The sequence below is a fragment of the Garra rufa genome, chromosome 14 (genome assembly GCF_049309525.1).
Source record: "Garra rufa chromosome 14, GarRuf1.0, whole genome shotgun sequence".
NCBI classification, from domain to species: domain Eukaryota; kingdom Metazoa; phylum Chordata; class Actinopteri; order Cypriniformes; family Cyprinidae; genus Garra; species Garra rufa.
The window spans coordinates 34772122-34792708 of record NC_133374.1 but is presented as its reverse complement, the minus strand read 5'-3'; the positions used below and the strand labels follow the sequence as shown (position 1 = coordinate 34792708).

Below are 20587 nucleotides of genomic sequence, written 5' to 3'. Positions count from 1 at the left end.
AATTCTACTTTACTTACAGATATAAATTAAATTTTTATGTATATTAATATAGAAAAACATTGTTTTACATTGTAATAATATTTGACAGCCTAGATGAGCATAAGAAACTTCTTTAAAAAACATTAAAACATCCCAAACTTTTGAGCGACAGTGTATTATATAACTATGAATAGATATCTGAGTTAGAAGTTAAGTTAATGCTTTTATATAAACATATAGTGGTTTGGAAAATTTAAGGTAATGCAAACCAGGTCAATAAGCAGAATCACTGCAACCCAACTCATCACAGACATCATTCTAACTGATTATGTCAGTCTAAAAGGATGATGGTTTCCAGTGTATACAAGACTGGAGCAGTATTTTTATACCAAACTGGGAAGGCAGTAATATAATATGGTGTGCACAGTTCTGACTTTATAGTGTGTACAGTATAATAATGAGCACCTGAAACCTGGATGCGCAGATACAAACAATATCCACGCTGTGATGAAGTTTATGTTTTAAAATCTAAACTAGTTTCTCTTTGCAAATTGTCCATACTAACATGACTATAACCCTTGGTATACACTTATTTTAGCATTAGTTTATTGAGATGCAAAAATATTATCACAATTGAAACACATTGTAACATATCATGTAATACAGTACGCAAGTCACTGATAAATCATAAAACAAATCATAGTCAAGTCAAACCATTTATCTTAAGGTTTTAGTGTGCATTCAGCACTGAATAAGTTTAGCAGGCTTTTTGGTTAATCAACTGACATTTGTGAGCCAGCATTAAGGCACCCATAAAAATTTAGTTTTACTTAACGAGTCCCAGAATGACATAACACCAAACCAAAACAGACTGCTTTCACTAAATGTGAAGACAGAATTGAAATCTATAATATCAAGATTTACTTCAATTGTAAAAACCATGTTGATTAAGAAGAGCAGATCAAATCTAATCTTTTAGAAGCTGTTATTTGTAAGTAAGGGTGTGTAGACTCTCAGAGCTTAGAGAAAGTAACGTCTCTGGGGCTTTTCTTCTCCATCGCTGCCTGAGCTGACTTCATTATATCTTGGGTTTGAAGCATGCTCATATTCCAGGTGTTCTGCAGAAACAAACAGGAACAGAAAACACAATTAAGAATAGTTTTCAGTTTAAATACGAAATGACCTTTTCTAAACAGTAAAGAGCTGTCATTCTGGCTTTGTAAATAAATTTTACAAAAGAAATCACTGCATTATGCCACCAAGTGTTTTGGGTTGATTCGAAAAATTTAGTACTTTTTAGTAGAAAATATGAGAATAATATACGAAATTTTGACATAGTACAAAAAAAATTAGTTTTTACACAAATACAATACACCACCCTAATCTCTTGTTTGCTTTAGGTAGGGTCCATATGTATTATGTGTTCTTTTTTAAATTATTATTATTATTTAGTTATTAATTAAGTATTTTTCCCTATTCCCTTTCATTGATTTCGTGTTGATGTTATTTAAATTTCTATATCCGGCCTGAATCAGTTTTTAGGGACCAAGCACCAAAGTCCACTTGTCCAAAGTTTCACTTATGTTTATGCTAATAACATTTGAAGTGTAAGGCACAGAATCAAAATTCTTTTTTCTCTGAATCCTTGTCTCATGCTGAGTCGAACAAAGTCCAAAATTCAAAAATTGTAAGTTTTAGATTTTTCTATTTGTAACTGTTTGTAAAACCTACTTTTTCGAACTCGTCCTAGAGACGGTTTGTCTGATTTTCACCAAAATTGGCTCAGATTATCTTCAGACCATTCTGGCAGAAAGTTGATTAGTAGAACCATTCTTGAATAACGCGTGAATGAATTCTATGAAAATTGTGCAAAAATGAATGCAAGGCTATATCTCCGCAGCGGTTTGGCGTATTGAGACCAAACTTGGTGAGTGTTACAACAAGCATGACCTGAGGCTATCTGTCAGGAGATACGCAAAATTCTTGACCAAAAATAACTGGTCTCTTTAGGTTTGATGCATCATGCCAAATCAAATGATATCCAATTTTCCCATGTCAGCCATTTTGGCCGTTGGCCATTTTGAATTTTGTAGTAAAATGCTATATTTTACGAACGCATTGACATATCGTTACAAAACTCAGTATGGATTATCAGCACAATGCCCTAAAGAAGCCTGAGAAGTTGAGGCTGTTTCGAGCTAGTGGTAAAATCAAATATTCACATGCTTATAACTTTGGGTGTGGTCGACTTATTTTCACAAGAGTCTCCTTTTTAGACTCCTGAATCCTTGCCGAGTCCAGTGATACCTAACACGTCAGGTTTTGCCTTATGGTTTGTGCAACGTTGCATTTTAGCGCTTAAAAAACATTTGCCAATATCTTAGAAACCGTTACTCCTATCAACACAAAACCACCATAGGAAATTCGGAAAACATAGCGTGCTCGCTACATGCTAATGCCCAATTGCCAATATTTTGATAGTAAGTGGCAAAAAATGCAAACAATGTCAGCCATTGGTGACTCTAAGGACACACAAAAAATTTGGTGGGATTGTGCCTCTTGGTGGCGCTATAATTGACCAGAGCATGAAATTGCCATTGATTACAATCGAGTAGTATGATATAAAATGGTACATTTTTACCAATGCATTGGTGTACCATTACAAATCTTTGTATGTACCATCGAGACCATGACCTGAAAATATTTAAAAATGTTTTGAGACAGTGCCACCTTGTGGTCAAAAGTGATAACCGATTATATTGTATTACTAGTGGTTGTTTTTATGTTTTTTCAGCCATTTAGACTAAAATCACCTTAAAGTGGCTTCAATTACTCATGGCTGCACTTGTTCTGATTCTTCCCTTGCCTAGTGTTTGGCCCTGTAATTGCTGCTTGCAGCTATATTTCTTTATTATTATAAAGTAAACCGTAAACTACGATGTTGTACAGTTGTACAAGTGTTGTACAACTATGAATGAAATTCAGTTACGTCAAGGCTGTAATGTGATTATTAAAGTCATTATTAAGTGGTTATTAATGGACACAAGTTAGCCGTTACACTTTCTCCAATAGTAAGTAATACAGGGTTGGAGCTAAACTCTGAGGACATTGGCACTCCAGGACCAATGCTGCCTATCCCTGCTCGATGGTCTGATATAGTTCAGATCTTATACTTCTGGATCTTAGCGCAGCATTTGATACTGTCTCACACACTATACTTTTAAACAGATTGGAGTCTATCGGAATTACTGGTACAGTCCTTTCTTGGTTTCGTTCTTATCTTACAGACCGGACACAATTTGTACAACTTAAACAGTTCCAATCAACCACTAGTTGTCACTAGTGTTCCACAGGGCTCTGTTTTGGGACCTCTTTTGTTTCTTATTTATCTTCTTCCCATAGGCACTATCTTTAGGAAACATTGTATTCAATTCCATTGTTACGCAGATGACACCCAACTTTATCTCTCTTCTAAACCTTCTTCTACGTTTCTCCCTTCTGCTTTTGTTGAGTGCCTTGAAGAATTAAAAGTTTGGTTTTCAAGTAATTTTCTTTCAAGTAATTAACTGAATATTAGTAAAACAGAAATTCTTCTTGTTGGTACAAAAACTATATTAGGTAAGTCAAACATTTCATCTGTTTTAATTGATAATTTTAATGTTCCATTGTTCAACCAGGTTAAAAGTTTGGGAGTCATCTTTGATCAAACGTTGTCTTTTGAAGCTCATATTAATAGCGTTACCCGTTCTGCATTCTTTCATATTAGGAATATCAATCGTTTACGTCCCGTTCTTTCAACGAAGAGCACGGCCACTCTTGTGCATGCTCTAGTAACATCAAGAATTGATTACAGCAATGCTTTATTTTACGGGCTTCCTTCAAAAGCACTTCATAAACTACAGTTGGTACAAAATGCCGCTGCTCGGGTTATATCAAAAACTTCCATTTCTCAACATATCACTCCTGTTTTACAAAGTTTGCATTGGCTCCCAGTTAAATTTCGTGTAAATTTTAAAATATTACTTTTAACCTATAAAGCACTCAACAACTTGGCACCTCCATATCTTTTGGATCTTCTCCATGTACATATTCCATCACATAACTTACGGTCTGCTTCGGCAGTTACTCTTGTACTTCCACGTACACGGACAGCTTCTATGGGGTCACGAGCTTTTGGTTATGCGGCACCTTTTTTATGGAACGTACTTCCTGCTGAGGTTCGTAACAGTCCAAGTCTTCCAGTTTTTAAATCTCGTCTAAAAACATGTTTGTTTTGGCAGGCTTTTATGTAATTTTATCTTGTTTGTTGTATTGTTTTTTTTTAATTAATGTTGTTGTTTTATTTTTGATTTGTAAGGTGTCCTTGAGTGCCATGAAAGGCGCCTTTAAATAAAATGTATTATTATTATTATTATTTTATCTTACTATGTAATTCAGGGCCTCTGGAACACTGTGGTCTCTGGAGTAAATGAGATTGACTTTAGTTCCCTGGACTGCCACTGGACTTTTGCTGGCAATCTCTCCTGCCATCTCCAGAGCTCCAGCCATCATAGTCTCTTTATCCGGGAAAACACGACTGTGTGCAACAAAAGAGAACAAACACACCACTGTTTACTAAACTTCATTAAAAATGCTTTATTCAAAATAAAGCATATCATCTCATATCGTATTGCCTAAATATCTCACCTGACCAGTCCACAGCTCTTGGCTTCATCAGCGTACATCTTCCTTGCAGTAAAAGCCAACTCATTCACTAGACTGAAGGACATAGAAGAAAATGTTACTATTAATTGTATAAACACAGGGCAGTGCTACTGGATCTATAACAAACTTTAAGATTAAGGAAGTACCTTCGACTTCCAATCACTCTGGGGAGACGCTGCAAAGTTCCAACATCAGCTGCCAAACCAATGTCAACCTCCTGAACAGGAAAGGGGGATCAATTTAGGCATTCAAATTCAACATAAATCTAAGTTGATTCTAAAATGGTATTAAACCAAAAAAAGGGTTTAAGTTGGGACTTTAAGAACTTTAGAATTGATAATTACAATTTTCAAAACTGTCAATAAAAATGAATAACAATCTAATAAATATGCCCACACCTTGACCTGAAACCAGGCATCCTGCGTACACAGCCGTATATCACATGCTGTGATTAAGTCCACGCCTGTAAAAGAAGACACAAAGAAATTACAACATTTACATAACTTGACCTTTTTTTCTCACCAGGGAGTTTGTAATCCTTTTTTTTTTTACAATAAAGTGTTAGTGGTGTGTGTCAAGGCAAGTATTACTATAACTACTGCGCATATTGGATGATTTTAATAAACCCTAACCCTAGGCATTAAACTACTGTAACATTTGTGCTATGAATATGAATTATAGCATTGTGTGGTTCAGATTTCCATCTAATGGATTACCAACTGAATATTAGGTTAAACACACACATCTTTTTGTTGTTTTTGTTTTCTCAACAGGGAGTTTGTAATTTTTTTATTAATTTCTAATTGTAATTAATAAATGTATTATTTTTTGGGACAATATGTGTTGTGAAAAGTTATATCTATCAGACAGAAACAAAGTCCTATCTGCTATAAACACAATAAAAAGTATAAATGTTTTTACACAGCAAAACTAACCTCCTCCTATACATGCTCCATGAACGGCCACAATCACTGGTTTTGGACACTGTACAATGAAACACAAGAGACACGATGAAACATTTGTGCATATGAGATAAAGCCTTGTTGATAGTTTACATTTCTAAATCCAGGTCTTGGAATACACTGATTGTTAAAGCTAAATACAGTGCCTTTTGCTATGTTGCAGCCTTATGGTAAACTGCTTTAAATGACCTTTTTTTCCACACCAATCTACACTCCATACACAAAGAATTGTCACAAATCCGTAAATGTATTAAAAAAAAAAACCCTGAAATAATAAGTACAATAGTACTAATTACATAGTACTTAGTACACAAGTACAATGCCATTCATCTTCTCAGGTGTCAGGTTGGATGGGGCAGATGCACATTTTCAGGTTTCTCCAGAGATACTTGATTGAGTTCAAGTAATACTTGATTGAGTTCACTTAAGGATATTCACAGAGTTGTCTATAAGCCAATCTTGCTGTGTGCTTAGAATCATTGTCCTGTTGGAAGATGAACCTTCTGCCCAGTCTGAGGTTCTGAATGCTCTGGACTGGGTTTTCATTAAGACTATCTCAATATTTTGGTGCAGTGAGCTCTCCTTCTACTCTGATGCGTTCTTCAGTCTTTGCTACTGAAAAAACAGCCCCACAGCACGAGGCTGCTACCAGCACACTTTAGAGAAGGTACTCTGCAGGTGATGAGCAGTGCCTGGTTTTCTTCAAACATGATGCTTGGAACTGATGTTTTCAGACCACAGAATCTTGTTTCTCACAGTCTGAGGGTCTTTTAGGTGCTTTTTTTTTTTTTTGCAAATTCCAAGTGTGTTTTTATGTGTCTTCACTGAGGAGAGGATTGAGTCTTGTCACACTGCCATGAAGCCCAGATCAGTAGAGTGTTGCAGTGATGTTTGTCCTTCTGTAAGTTTCTCTCATCTGCATATATGATTATGGAGCTCAACTAGAGTGACCATTGGCTTCATGGTCACCACTCTAGCTAAGGCCCTTCTCCATGAATTGCTCAGTTTGGCCAGGAGACTAGCTCTAGGAAGAGTCATGGTTGTTTCAAACTTTTCCATTAAGGGTAATGGAGACTACATGCTTCTGTGAACCTTCAATGCTGCAGAATTTTTTCTGAACTCTTCACCAGATGTGTGGCTTGATGCAATCCTGTCTCTGAGCTCTATAGGATCTTTCAACTGTTTCAACTGTCCAAGACAAGGGTATGAATACTTATGCAATAGAATAATTTAGGATTTCATTTTTTAATAAATTTGCAAAGATGTTAAAAACCTGTTTTTTGTTTTGCCAATATGGTGTATGGAGTGTAGACTGATGTGAAAAAAATGAAGGGGTATGAATACTTTCGCAAGGCACTGTAGATCTTTTCTTTTCTTATTTTTAGTAACTACCCTATATTGCCAAAAGTATTGGGACACCTCCTTATAATGAACAGATTTGACTACTTTAGTAATTACCATGAATACAAATCTTAATGTTTAGGCATAAAATGATATTCTAGGGGATTGTGTGCTTCCACACCAGAGGTGTTCAGCTGGGATTAGGATTTGGCTTAATGGAGACCAGTCAAGTTCTTCCAAATTGACTGAGACCCCGTTTACACGAAGGGAAGACGCAGATATTTCCCCGCGGTTTGGCCTCTCATTTACACGAAAACCCAGTTTTTATCACAGAAAACGATTATTTCTAAAAACTCCGGCCAAAGTGGATACATTTGAAAACGCCTTTTTCACGTTGTAGTGTGGACTGTGAAAACGAAGGCTTTTGAAAACGATGACGCACATTTATAGTCATGTGATGCATATTGTACCAATAGATATCTATGTTTACACCAGTAATTGTGCCTGTGGTATTCAGTGTCACACTGCTGCTTAAAAGATATGCCTTGTACACTCAAATTACAGTCCTAAAATGATGACAGAAAACATGACAACAACTGCTTTTCAGATAAAATATGAATGAGCGCGATATAGACGCGTCAGTGGATGATGAGATATTGTAAATTATCCCGCCAGAAGAATTGCGTGAAAACTTATTACGTCTGTATAATTTTGGGGGCTTTACGCATGCGCAGTAAGGCAAATTTGATGTTTTCCTACGTTTCAGTGTTGATGAAAAACGTTTGGAAAACGCTTGGAAACGCTAGTGTGGACGGAGAGCGTTTTAAAATGAAAACTCCGTTTTCAAATGTATCCGGATTAATGTAGACGTAGCCTGAATCAATAATTTCTTTTTGGAACTTGCTTTATACACAGATGCACTGTCATGTTAGAATAGAAAAGGGTCCTGTCCAAACTGTAGCTACAAAATTAAAATAATACAATACCCTAGAACAGGGATCCTTAAATCTGGCCCACGAGATCCATTTTCCTGAAGAGTTTAGCTCTAACCCTAATCAAACACACCTGAGCATGCTAGTCAAGGTGTTCAGGATCATTAGAGAATCACAAGCAGGTGAGTTTGATCAGGGTTGGAGCTAAACTCTGCAGCGCATTGGCCTCCAGGGTAAGATTTGAGGAACCCTGCCCTAGAATATCATTATATGCTTAACATTAAGATTTGTAGTCATGGAAATTACTAAAGGAGTCAAACCTGTTCTTTAGAAGGGGGTCTTCCGATACTTTTGGCAATATAGTGTATGTATGGATATGCTTTCACAGTATGATGTTTTAAAATAGTAACCTTTTCAATAACGGAGAAGGTCTCTTGGTATTTAGTTATGATGCGGCGAACATTCCATGAGATCCTGGCTGTGTCATCTCCTTCAGGCTGTAGAATATCACTCGCCATGTCCATTAGGTCAATACCTGCACACAAATTATTACATTTATATACATTTATAATAATTTCATTAAACCCAATACCCTAAGCATAAAGTACAGCAACATTTGTGCAATGGATATCATTTGTGACCCTGGACCACAAAACCAGTCATAAGGATTTTTTTTTTTTAAACTGAGATTTATAAATATACATTTATACATAGATGCTGTTTGAAAGTCTGGAATTTGAAGGTGCAAAAAAATCTCTAAATTACAGTTGTCTAAATTAAGTTCGTAACAATACATATTACTAATCAAAATTAAGCTTTGATATATTTATAGTAGGAAATTCACAAAATATCGATGGAGCATGATCTTTACTTAATATCCTAATGATTTTTGACATAAAAGAAAAATCCATAGTTCTGACCCATACAATCAATGTATTTTTGGCTATTGCTACAAATATACCCATGCTACTTATGACTGGTTTTGTGGTCCAGGGTCACATTTGGCAGTGGGCTCTTTTGACTTGGGCCTGAAAGCAACCACATAGACACCACTTTTTATCAATTGCACAGCAACACCTTGTCAGTCACTTACATGCAGTATTGTGGCATTGAGTATTGCATAAAAAATTTTGAAAAAAAAACCTAGGTCTAGATCACCACAACAATCTTGTTTGGTCAGAATGAAGAATGTGCAAAAAAAAACATTGTTGAAAATGATCGTATTATAAGAAACAGTCTGACCAATCAACGAATCACACACAAAACTGCAATAAAACAATACCTAAACTACCAACCGATCTATTTGGCAAGATGTCTGATAGTTTTACCTGAAGTAAAGAGCTTTCCAGCACCTGAGAATACCACAGCACGACACTCTGAGTCCTCAGCTATCTGATTGAAGCAGTCAACCATTTCACTGCAGTTTAAACAAAAATACAGTAAATCAGCACAGCAAAGAATTAACACCAACACACAGTAATTCAGCATAATAACATGTATATCACGAAGTCTGATTGCAAATATTTTAGATAACTGAGGTCATTGTCCACTTTAAATTCTAATCTCATACCTCCATTCATATAAGCACACTTTAACACAGAAATGGCTTAAAATAATCACTCTTTCCAGTATAAATGATAAGATATACTATGCAAACATTTTATTACTTAAAATATTACTAATGTCTTTCTACTCTTGTGAAATTATTGCTTACGAAGCATCACAAGAACACTGTAAGGAAATGAAATTAAATAAACACATTATTCATAGCGTGTGATATGGACATGGACGTCATACAGCCAGAATGCCTTGTTCATTGCATTGCGTTTCTCCGGGCGACAGAGCTCCACGTGAGTGATGGTCTCAACTGGCCGGCTGACTGACAGGGTTGTGAAAGGGGGTGTAGGTCCTCCTGATGAAGACATTCCTCTAACAGCGTTCATGAACGGTATCAACAGAGCCTGTTCTAATCACAAAACACAGTCCAAATACACAGGTTTATATTTCTTACATGTAGAGGACACAACTGTTTAAAATTAAACTACTACTGAAGAATAGCTGAACACTAACTAAATGCACTATACATAATATACAAGTTCCCATAAGGTTCAAACAGGTGTTCTAGCACTATTATTATCTAACTATTATTCGGCAAAGATGCATTAAACTAAAACAAAAGTGACATGTATATTGTTTAAAACATTTCTATTTCAAATGGTGTATTTTACAAATATATAATCAAACATAGAATGTTTCTTATTGTATTCTGCATGGCAAGTCTGCACCATTAATGTATTATATTATTTAATTATACACAGTTTCCAACTGGCAATTACGACTGCATGATATCTATTGACGTATATAATTCTACACTTGAAGAGAGAAATAACATATTTATGAGTATGTGACCTTTCACCCAGTTACCTGAACCCAGTATGTTCAATGACACATTAAGCTGCAGTTTTCAGACATTTAAAATCGTTTCCATTACAACATCAAACTAACTGTCATTAGAACAAAATTGTTTAAACACGATCTATATTTTTTATTCTTACGGGTTTGGTTATTCGATCCAGTGTTCACTACTTAATCACAGTAACATTTTTACAAACAGTGAATATGGTTGTTTATGAGTATTTGAACAAATGCAGATATAATCAAACTAGGTGACTTACTTCTGAACGCAGAACTCAATACAAATGCCATTGGTGCCCTTTGACCAATATATTCACGATCACAGAGGTGGAGACTTGTTTATGAAGACTATCACCTATGCTAATTTCAAAAATGTGGTTTGTCTGTTTAAGAGGTAATCGTAACAACAAAACGAAAGCACAGCTAATATCTGGTTCTGTCTTTAAGTGGGGTTGTTTTATTATGCAGCTTTTATTTTTTTAGGACGTCACCATGTTTTTACTCTGACGTACGGTGGCTCTTTAAGGACAATACGTAGAGATATTATTATTAACAGAGGAGATGGCCACCTTGGCGGCGTCTGTACTGCAGTAAGAGAAACGAATCACACTCGAATCACATGTGCCTCCTAAACCGTACACACAATAACCCAATCGTTATTGAATCGAAACATTTTTAAGTGCTTTTCTGGGAGAACAGCTTATTGTTTAATGAATCAACTTTTGGCTAATCTTCAACATGTTTGCTATCAAACATTTGTTTTGGATTGATCTGTTTTTAAGTTTATGCCGAACAAAAATGTTGTTTTATAAGAGAAGTCATGGACAATTTTGCGACCCTTCTTATTTATTTCTATGGCATCCGTAAACACAGATTGACTGTCGCACAACTCAAAAAAACTTCAACGATGTCAAGACTGTAATTTGATTGGTCATCAAGGCACACATGATCCAAGTTGGCCATTAGGGATGGGCATACCACTTATTTTGTTTTCGATAGGATACCGATACTTTTAAGGCCAGTATCATCGATATTGATACCGATACGATACTTCTAAACTTAACTTTTAAATTATTACATTTATTAAATGAATAAGAGTAAAATATGTAATTATACCCTTAACTTTATATTTGAAATGCATTTTAACATTTAATATGCCTTAATTGCAAATAATTAACTTTTATTTTTTACACATGGTTAAAATATGTTTACTGTAGTGGTAATTAACTACAAAACCTATAATTGAAAATACTTAGTTTCATAAGGGGCTGCCAGTGACAGGCTGTTGCACACATAAAATACAGCATTTTATTCTGATGGTGTATAATTTATATTAACATTACTACAAAACATGATCAATGAACTTTAAGTGTTAATTTAAAGAAATGTAATTGCACAAATTACGTAGGCTACAGTTTTAGTTTGTTTATTGTGAAATAGCTCAAACATGTTTTTATTTTCTGTCCTCTGATAAGCATTGTTCTGGGCTGCCGTTCCCAAAAGCATCAATGCTTTCTTATGATACTTTAGGGAAACCCAGCCCTGTTTGAATGCACTGTCTGAAGTGAGTGAATGCTCTCTGTGATTGATTGGTTCTGTCTTGCAACGTTTGCGTGCGTTCAGATAAGTATATTGTTATATCGTGCACAGTTATTCTCTAACATAGGTTATACGTCCAATTCAATGTACATTGTACGCCTTTCTTTTTGTTAAATAAACAAAATCACTGGTAAATAAAACACACCTTTGTATCGATATTTCTAATTTGAGTATCGATACTTTCGATACTCGCATCAGCATCGATATATCGATACTTTAGGATCGATATGCCCATCCCTATTGGCCATATTGTAATTCGAGTAAGAAAGGTAGAGCTGCGGACCTTGGTATCTCCAGCAGTTCTTGCAGGATCAGCTGGCTAAATGTTGATATTGATACTGGTATTCCTTCACTAAATCTATTTCAGGTTTTGATTTATGCAGATGGTGTTTCGGAATAACAGTAAACCCTCTTTAATTTTAAAAATGTATTATAAAGTAAATAAACATTACTTAGAATCCTTAAAATACTTGTCCAAAAATAACCAACCAAATTGTATAAAACCATGTATAAGTCTATTTTTTTGACAAATGTTTAAAGAATGCTTTTGTTTGTTTATAGTGTAACGTTAGATATATAATCACATGGGCATGTACGCATGAATGGAGATGTAATTATGGGAAAAGTGTGCATATTTTCATATGCATTTTATTGTTCCCCATGACTGTTACTTACCATTTGTGAATACCACTAAAAAATGTGTGCTGTCCAGTGCTGTAAAATGTATCACATCTGTCGCAGATTTTTTATTTTCTTTTATCCACCACCTTTTTTTTTTTAACCCGAAAGTAAGCCTATGGGTGAGACCAGTTTGTTATCCACCATAGGGAAATAATGAGAAGAATAACAACATGCAGTAAATGCTAAAACTGTTTGCACTAAAAACCAGTGTGCTCATAATTAAGATAATACATTATGGCAATATAGTAAGACATCAATTCACAATACAGTACAGTACAGTTAAAAATACCTGGACGCGGAGGAGACCAGAAGCCAGACCCTTAAAATTTATAAATGACCGCACCAGAATATATAGTGATTTTTTTGATGACTCTGAATATAGCTCATTCCAAAATGCATATGTAATGCAAACAAAAGGGAAGATTATCACCCAGAAAGTCAATGTATTTGTAATGCCGTGTTTCCACCGAAAAGCAGTTTATTCAGCATACTGATACATAGGGCTGGGCAATTTGGCTTAGAATGAAAATCTCGATTAATTGAACATTTTAACCCGATTACGATTAATGAACGATTATTTTATTTATTAATAAAATTATATTTAATTATATTTATATAATATTTATTTTTTTGCCCTCATAGTTCACTGACAAGTTTTGTACAGTAAATATGTTCACATATTACAAGCGAGAGATTTTTGGATGAAGGGTGCATTACTTGATTTTAAAATAATTGAAGGAAACACACTATCTACGATCTATGATTATTAATTGAACATCAGTGTTGAACAACTGAAATTAAAGCAAGCATTGCTTAAAACGAAAAGTCACATTTTTCTTAAATTAGTGAAAATAAATAACTTGCACTATTGGAAACAAAATAAATAATTTTCAATGTTTTTCATATTAAAAGTAGAAAATAAGCAGTATCTCTAAATAAAATTACCCTTGTATATCCTGTAAATACTTTTTTACTGTATAAATACTGTTTAAGCTCTCCATCGACATGTCGGCGGAATAACGGAACGGAGCGCTAGTGTTTTTTAAAGGGAAAGTAATTGAAATAATCTTCCTGGAAAAATTTTAACGATTATAGGTTCTGAATGTCGATTTCGATTATTTTTCGATTAATCGCCCAGCCCTACTGATACATCTTCTTTGATTTATATTCAACAGAACTGCTTTTCTCCTTTTTGGGAGCACACAGAATTTTTGTAGCTGACCTTGGAGGCCCCTTTGGCAGAGGCTCTGCTGGGGTAATCCAGGCGGCTAATAGTGATCATTTAAATGTGCCCTCTCCCTCTCTCTTAATTCAATTGAAAATGTTTACATCTAACATCACTCTAATAGTAGGTAGAAAAAATGAAAGCTTTAATACAGTAAAAACGTAAGACATTATTTTGCAAAAATTGAATTTATATCACACTGTGACCCATTTTTACTATAAAGGGTATTTATGAATAAAAAAAAAACTGTCGTTAGATTTTATTAAGTGGGTAAATACAGATTACTGCAAACTGTAAAATTTTTGCCCTATCTATAGTAGATGTGTAATTTTGTGCTGTACTATGAGACTGATTCCATATCCTATAATGTGCAGTGACAACAATAAGCAGACAGCCATATGCCAACTACTTGCTCAATCAGTAGTGTGTATTGGAGGTAGGGCCTACGAGTTTTTCTAAGCAAAAACAGAGAACACAGACCTTTTATACAAAAGATTTCTTTATTATTCACAGAATGAGTCCTCTTTTCAAAACTTGACATGAACATTCGAACTAGATGACAAATACTTCCACTCTTAATGATTATTGTTTGTTTCTCAGTGTTTTAACACTTCATACTATTTAAAAAGAGCTCAGTGCTTTAGTCTGTTCATACGTTTGCACCGCCAACTCGATGAATCCAGCTCTTTTTGACTCATACTCGGCATAGATCTAAGAAAAAGAAAAGACAGAAAATGCATCAGACATGTACATATGTACGAATGTCTTTATCAATCCTATAATCAAAAAAAAAAAAAAAAAAAAAAAACTACCTTAAAAGTTTACCTGGCTCTTATTCATCCCGAAAGTACCAGTGGTTTTGTTTTGGACTCATGATTTTTGTGTACTAACCAGTGTTATTTTAGTATAATTAATATACTATTAGATTTTTGTTATATTATTTTTCTATAATTGTTTTGACTATAATATAATGTGACTATAATTTGTATTACATTTTAGTTTTGGTTTATTTAGTTTTAGGTTTTTTTTGTTTTTTTTTTCAGTTAATGTTCATTTTATTTCAAGTAATGAACTTTCTATGGTTTGAGTTTTAGTTAATAATTATCCTGGTAGTAACTGCTGTCAGTTCACACAGACTCTTTACATAGTTCTTTATTTGGTAATGTCATGTCAACATTTAGAATAAAACAGCTTTTAGAATAAAACAGTAGAATAAGCTTTTAAAACAAGTTTAAGAGTCTAATCTGATGTGAATACATCCAAGTGCTGTTTACTTCTTTGTGTAAAAATTTAGGCAAAAAAAAAAAAAGGCAAGCTACATCAACCGGCTCAACTTCCTGACACAGGGGTTAAAGGGTCAGTGTGACATAATACAAGGTTGACTATAGTGTGCACTAAGCAGGAACCGTGACTAAAAAGTGGCCCCTCATCAAATCTACCATGCTTTTCCATTTCCTTTTAAAGAATTTAATATACACACTCTTTCTTACACACACATTAAAACCTGTCACTCCACCATCTCTACCAAATTACTGGTGGCATTTAAAGATTCGACAAGATTTTTTTGCCCTTCTTTACTCCCTTCACTCCAAATGACATCCTTGTATGGGTTAAAGGTCTAACCACAGGCTAATGGGAAGTGATGTACCCTGGGCCTGACCCTTTATTCCCCATTTCCAGAGTTGTCAAAAGCACATACCATTAATGTAAGAGGGTTTATTTTTTCAACAGAGAATGAACATAGGCTGTGTGAGCTGAATGGCATGGCTAAACACTTATTATGAAAACCAATTAATTGATTTTAAGGACTAATTCTCACTATTAACTAGTATGCATATTACTAACCCCTCAGTAAAGCTGGTTCTGTGATTAGTAGTAAATCTCCATCACGTGCATTCAGATGGCGCGGTACTTTTAAACACAATGCGATTCATCTGCGATTTTGAACGTGAAATAGCTTTTCAGTGATCTATGGCTCAGTGTTTTAAATACCGCGCCATCTGAATGCACGTGATGGAGATTTTCTACTAATCACAGAACCGGCTTTACTGATGAGATACGCATGACAATCGCATGAGATTTATCGTGCAGCCCTAATATAAAGCAAATATTCATGCCTTATTCTGCATGACTATAGATCAATTAACCATGCCCCATACCCATACTTAACTTCCTTACTATTAACATGCAGCAAGTTAAGAGTTTAGTGAGGCAAAAGTCATAGTTATAGTTAGATAACAGTGACAATTGGACTTTGCATAGATCAATTTAAAGATTCAATATATTTATGATTACATGTGTAAAATAAGGATGCACCGAATGTTCGGCAACCGAAATTGTTTGGCTGAAAATAGCAAAAAAAAAAAAAAAAATTTTTGGTGTTCGGCCGAATAAGCGAAAAGGCTAAATAAATTATAATGAACAATGACGTGATGCAATCAAATAGAGGTGTGCACTAATGCGGGTGTCTTCCAAAATAAAAGTCAACATTAATAAATGTTGGCATTGTAATTTTACTGTTGTTCTGTAAAATAAAATAAAAATGTAACACAAAAATAATGATAACAATCATTACAACAGTTCTATTAATACATTTATTATAACATTCTCCTTTGCTCAGCACGGCTTTATTTATTTGTACATTAAAAACACATGCCTGATTCAAGAAGGGGGTCTTAAAAATGGCCAAAGAATATTATTTTACTAACTTATTAATTTTAAGTTAAATTGTGCTTTGTTGGTAGGCTATAATGTCTACTAGAATGTTATAAATGTTCAGTGTTGAATAAATATTTTTAAATTGTTTTGTAATTGATTTTTTTCTTTGAAAAGCAAGACAAAACTGTAAAAAGCATATATTGGTTATTTAATTTACGCAATGGTGAAATAAAATGGCAAAATACATGGGGGAAAAAACATGAAAAACCATGTTCAGTAATCGGCCTTCGGCCCAGAGTATAATTTTGTTCAGCTTCGGCCAACAATTTTCACTTCGGTGCATCCCTAGTGTAAAGTTCACAGCAACTACAGTTCATTTTTTTAGCCACATTAATTTATAGTAACACTAAGAAATGGTAATAGAAAACCATAATTTCAAACCATTATATATAGTTATGTTTGAACTGTAGTTCAAATTTGTGGTCACAGTACAAGATAAGCACTGTAATTGATAAGCACAAAAATGACTATGTTGTTCAGTGCATGTATTCACCTTGAGCAGGTCCAGGTCAGTGGCCTTTTGTTTTTGAGCATGCTGTGCAGATTCACTCTGAGGATGAACCAAGTTAAACAGACGCACCAACCTCACTGCATCCAGCATCCTGTAACAATGACAAGACAAGCTAATCATACAAAGCAAACAGACAACCTCACCTAACAAAATACATAATTAAATTGAAATTAAAGATGCTGTGAGCAATGTCAGTGAAACAAAAACTTCCAAAAGCTTTAAAGATCTAACCTCCAGCAAAAAAAAAAAAAAAAAAAAAAAAAAAAAAAAAACTTTATTGATGTTCACGCTTATCTTGCATCTACTGTGGCCTCTATTTTACTTTCATATGCAAGGATAACAGAAAGTGATATTGTAATGATCAGCCAAATAGGTAGGGTTACAAGGTTTAATATACAGTTAGATTTTACTGTATAAGATTTGTATGCGTGAGATGTATTTATTTATAAGGCGCATTTTACATGGAGCAAACTTTCCCCTATTGGAATAACATCAGCAATGTACATAGTTCATTATCTACCTAGCAAAGTAGTCACACTTCAAAAAGACAATTTATACGCTGCTATGGCATAATTCATGTCAATAATACTAGACTAATTTCTGCTTTTAAACCCTCATTGCCTAATATACTTTCAATGCAAGTGCATTACTCCAAGCATGTTTTCTGTCTTTTTTTTTCTTTGAAAACTGACTGCATCAGCTTATGTGCTGAACCCATAATTCCTTCCCCCCCCCCCCCCCTCACAAATACTCACAAGTCTCTCTGCAACATGTCCACAAGAAGACCATCAATTCTCTGGCCATTAACTAGATGCCAGGTCAAACCACCGAAGAAACGTGTGGATCTGAGCAGATCGTATTTTCCATGCTTTTCAATGTCCTCATAGGTCAGCATGAGCACCTGAAAGACCAAATAAACTAATATTAATCAGTCCTACCACAACTATTTCCACTATAGCATGGTGAAAATAAGTGACGTAACCAGAGCAATCTCCAAATAGCATGCTTTCATGCACTGGACTTCCATATACATTTGACTCTTGGCAACTCACATTCCTAAATTCTGCAGAGTCTGGCTCAAATTGGACAACGCATTGGTTTAGCACATCCTCGTGTCTATCCTGTTCAAAGACCACCTGTAGAGAGAAGGAAACACTTGTGAAAAATGAATACAGGTGCAAACTGATAAAACTGAAACAGCTTTTGCACTTTCCATACCCTAAGGTTTTCTTCCTTAAAGATGGGTGGTGGTGTGATCTTGCGACCCTCTTTGGGGAAATAAACTTGTATCATCCTTTCTCTTTCATTCCATGTTGCTTTTCTTAGGGTTCCACTGGACTCTCGCACAACTATGAATCTTTCCTTTGGAATAACAATTAGAAACAGAAATTCCAACAGTAAGAAAGGTAACACCATACCTCTGTATACATACAAAAAGATCTTTTTTAAATTGCATTGCAAGATTGAAAAATAACCAAGAAGTTACAGTAAATAAAGAAGTATTGCCTTATTCTCGTTTTTACCCTAGAACAACAGGAATGTTCAATAATTAAATTGAAAATCAATCTAAAATGAAAGTATACCCAACACAGTTATGCTAAACTTGGTCATATAACAATGTCTTTTTCTTACTCGATGCGGGACGTTAAAGTTTATGTCTGTGAAGACAAAGTTAGCAGTGTCCATGCCTTCTAGCATCTTATCTTCAGAGAGCACATCATTTATGGGCTTCCTCTCTGGCAGCACTGGTGGCATCTTCAGCAAATGTTTTGCCTGTTCCTCTGCCTTATGCACTGCCTGCTCAGCAGGAGAACACATGAACCCAATTAATTGAATCCTAATTAAATGTAATGTTATTCCACAAATGCCATACTGGATATCTTTCCATTTCATTATGTATCTCGGCCCCATCGTCTTACAAATTCCATCTCATCATGAATCCCAACCCATCATGAAAAGCCTCACCTCCTCTAATTCTGTGTCTGTCATAAGCTTGTATTTAGGTGGTGTTAGCTGCTGTTTTATGGGTCGGAACACTTTCTTCAGGTCCAGACCTGTGATTTTGGTCAGAATGTCTTGAACCTCTGTATCTGTGAACTGAGCTTTAGGTACATCCACGAAACCTGGAAGAAGAAGGGACATACATACATGTAGACTGCCATTCAAAAGTTTGGAATCAGTAAGATTTTTGGATGTTTTTTTTTTTAAAGAAAGGCTCTTCTGCTCATCAAGCCTGCATTTATTTGGTTAAAAATACAGAAAAAAAACAGCAATATTGTGAAATATTATTGCAATTTAAAATAGTGGTTTTCAATTTTAATATACTTTAAAATAGAATTTATTCTTGTGATGCAAAGCTGAATTTTCAGCACCATTACTCCAGTATTCAGTGTCACATGATCCTTCAGAAATCATTCTAATAAGCCGATTTATTATCAATGTTGGAAACAGTTGTGCTGCTTAATACTTTTTTCAGAACCTGTGTTTAGCAAGGATGTGTTAAATTGATACAAAGTGATAGTAAAAGATTATATTGTTAGAAAATACTTTTTATTCATCAAAGAATCCTGAAAAAAGTATCACAGGTTCCAAAATAAATATTAAGCAGTATAACTGCTGCCAAATATATATATATATATTTTCAAGTAAATAAAGTATATTAAAGTAGAAAAAGATTATTTTACATTGCAATAAAAATATCTGTATGTTTGATCAAAAAAACTGAATTTTAATGAGCATAAGAGACTTTTTAAAAAAAAAAAAAACATTAAAAATCTTACTGATCCCAAACCTTTGAATGGCAGTGTACACATAAACAAACAAACACTGATCAAATGAAAATAAGCTTATACGCAAACGTACTGTGTTTGTATATAGAACAGTTTTCGCATGATAAACGCTACTTTAAATTATGCAATACTATTTATATACTTAATTATCATATTCATAAAGCACGGTATTTACATGCACTTAAAAGTACTCAAAAGAATACTATGAAAAACAGCATCAAAGAATAAAACACGTTAAATGACTGTGGCACTTTTGTTTTCTATAACACGATTATCGAACCGCACGTTTTCGACAAGCACGAGCTTTGTTTCAATGTTCTAATGACTTTAAAGATATTTAATAAATAGTAACCACATGAGACACTATAAAGACAAAACATTAAACGTGATAGGCAAGGTCAAATGGTACCATTAACGTCACATTTACAGTAACAGTTACTTACTGCTGCGTGATGCCGATAAACAGAACATTCGTGTAGTAGTCTGCAATCGCGTTCGCACATGATCTACACGTTTAACGCAAAAGTAAGACCTTACTAAACACCTTGTGATACTTGACACAGCCATGCTGGTAAATGATATCACTGCGGCTGTGTACTGAACTTCCACCTTTCACAGGACCAGTAGGAATGCTGGGAGATGTAGTAAAATGACATCCGGGAATAGACAGCGTATTCACAAACAAACGAATAAAGATTCAGCAATTAAAAACACATGTACGGAACAATACC

The 20587-nt window shown here is 34.7% G+C and overlaps 2 protein-coding genes across 2 annotated transcripts; both read right to left on the bottom strand.

Moving 5' to 3' along the window:
* Positions 1-563: 563 nt before the first annotated feature.
* On the bottom strand, positions 564-10813 carry LOC141285053 (delta(3,5)-Delta(2,4)-dienoyl-CoA isomerase, mitochondrial-like). The gene is made up of 10 exons (XM_073818092.1): positions 10594-10813; positions 9716-9884; positions 9247-9335; positions 8329-8453; positions 5619-5667; positions 5082-5146; positions 4830-4900; positions 4666-4737; positions 4405-4555; positions 564-1097 (listed from the first exon to the last, which is right to left on the bottom strand). The coding sequence occupies exons 1-10, from the start codon at positions 10622-10624 to the stop codon at positions 993-995; spliced, it is 927 nt and encodes a 308-aa protein (XP_073674193.1). The 5' UTR covers positions 10625-10813; the 3' UTR covers positions 564-992.
* Positions 10814-14319: 3506 nt separating this feature from the next.
* Positions 14320-20428, bottom strand: mrps22 (mitochondrial ribosomal protein S22). Its single transcript, XM_073818091.1, has 8 exons — positions 20300-20428; positions 19033-19190; positions 18700-18864; positions 18286-18429; positions 18120-18203; positions 17823-17968; positions 17050-17158; positions 14320-14549 (listed from the first exon to the last, which is right to left on the bottom strand). The coding sequence occupies exons 1-8, from the start codon at positions 20421-20423 to the stop codon at positions 14460-14462; spliced, it is 1020 nt and encodes a 339-aa protein (XP_073674192.1). The 5' UTR covers positions 20424-20428; the 3' UTR covers positions 14320-14459.
* Positions 20429-20587: the final 159 nt, after the last annotated feature.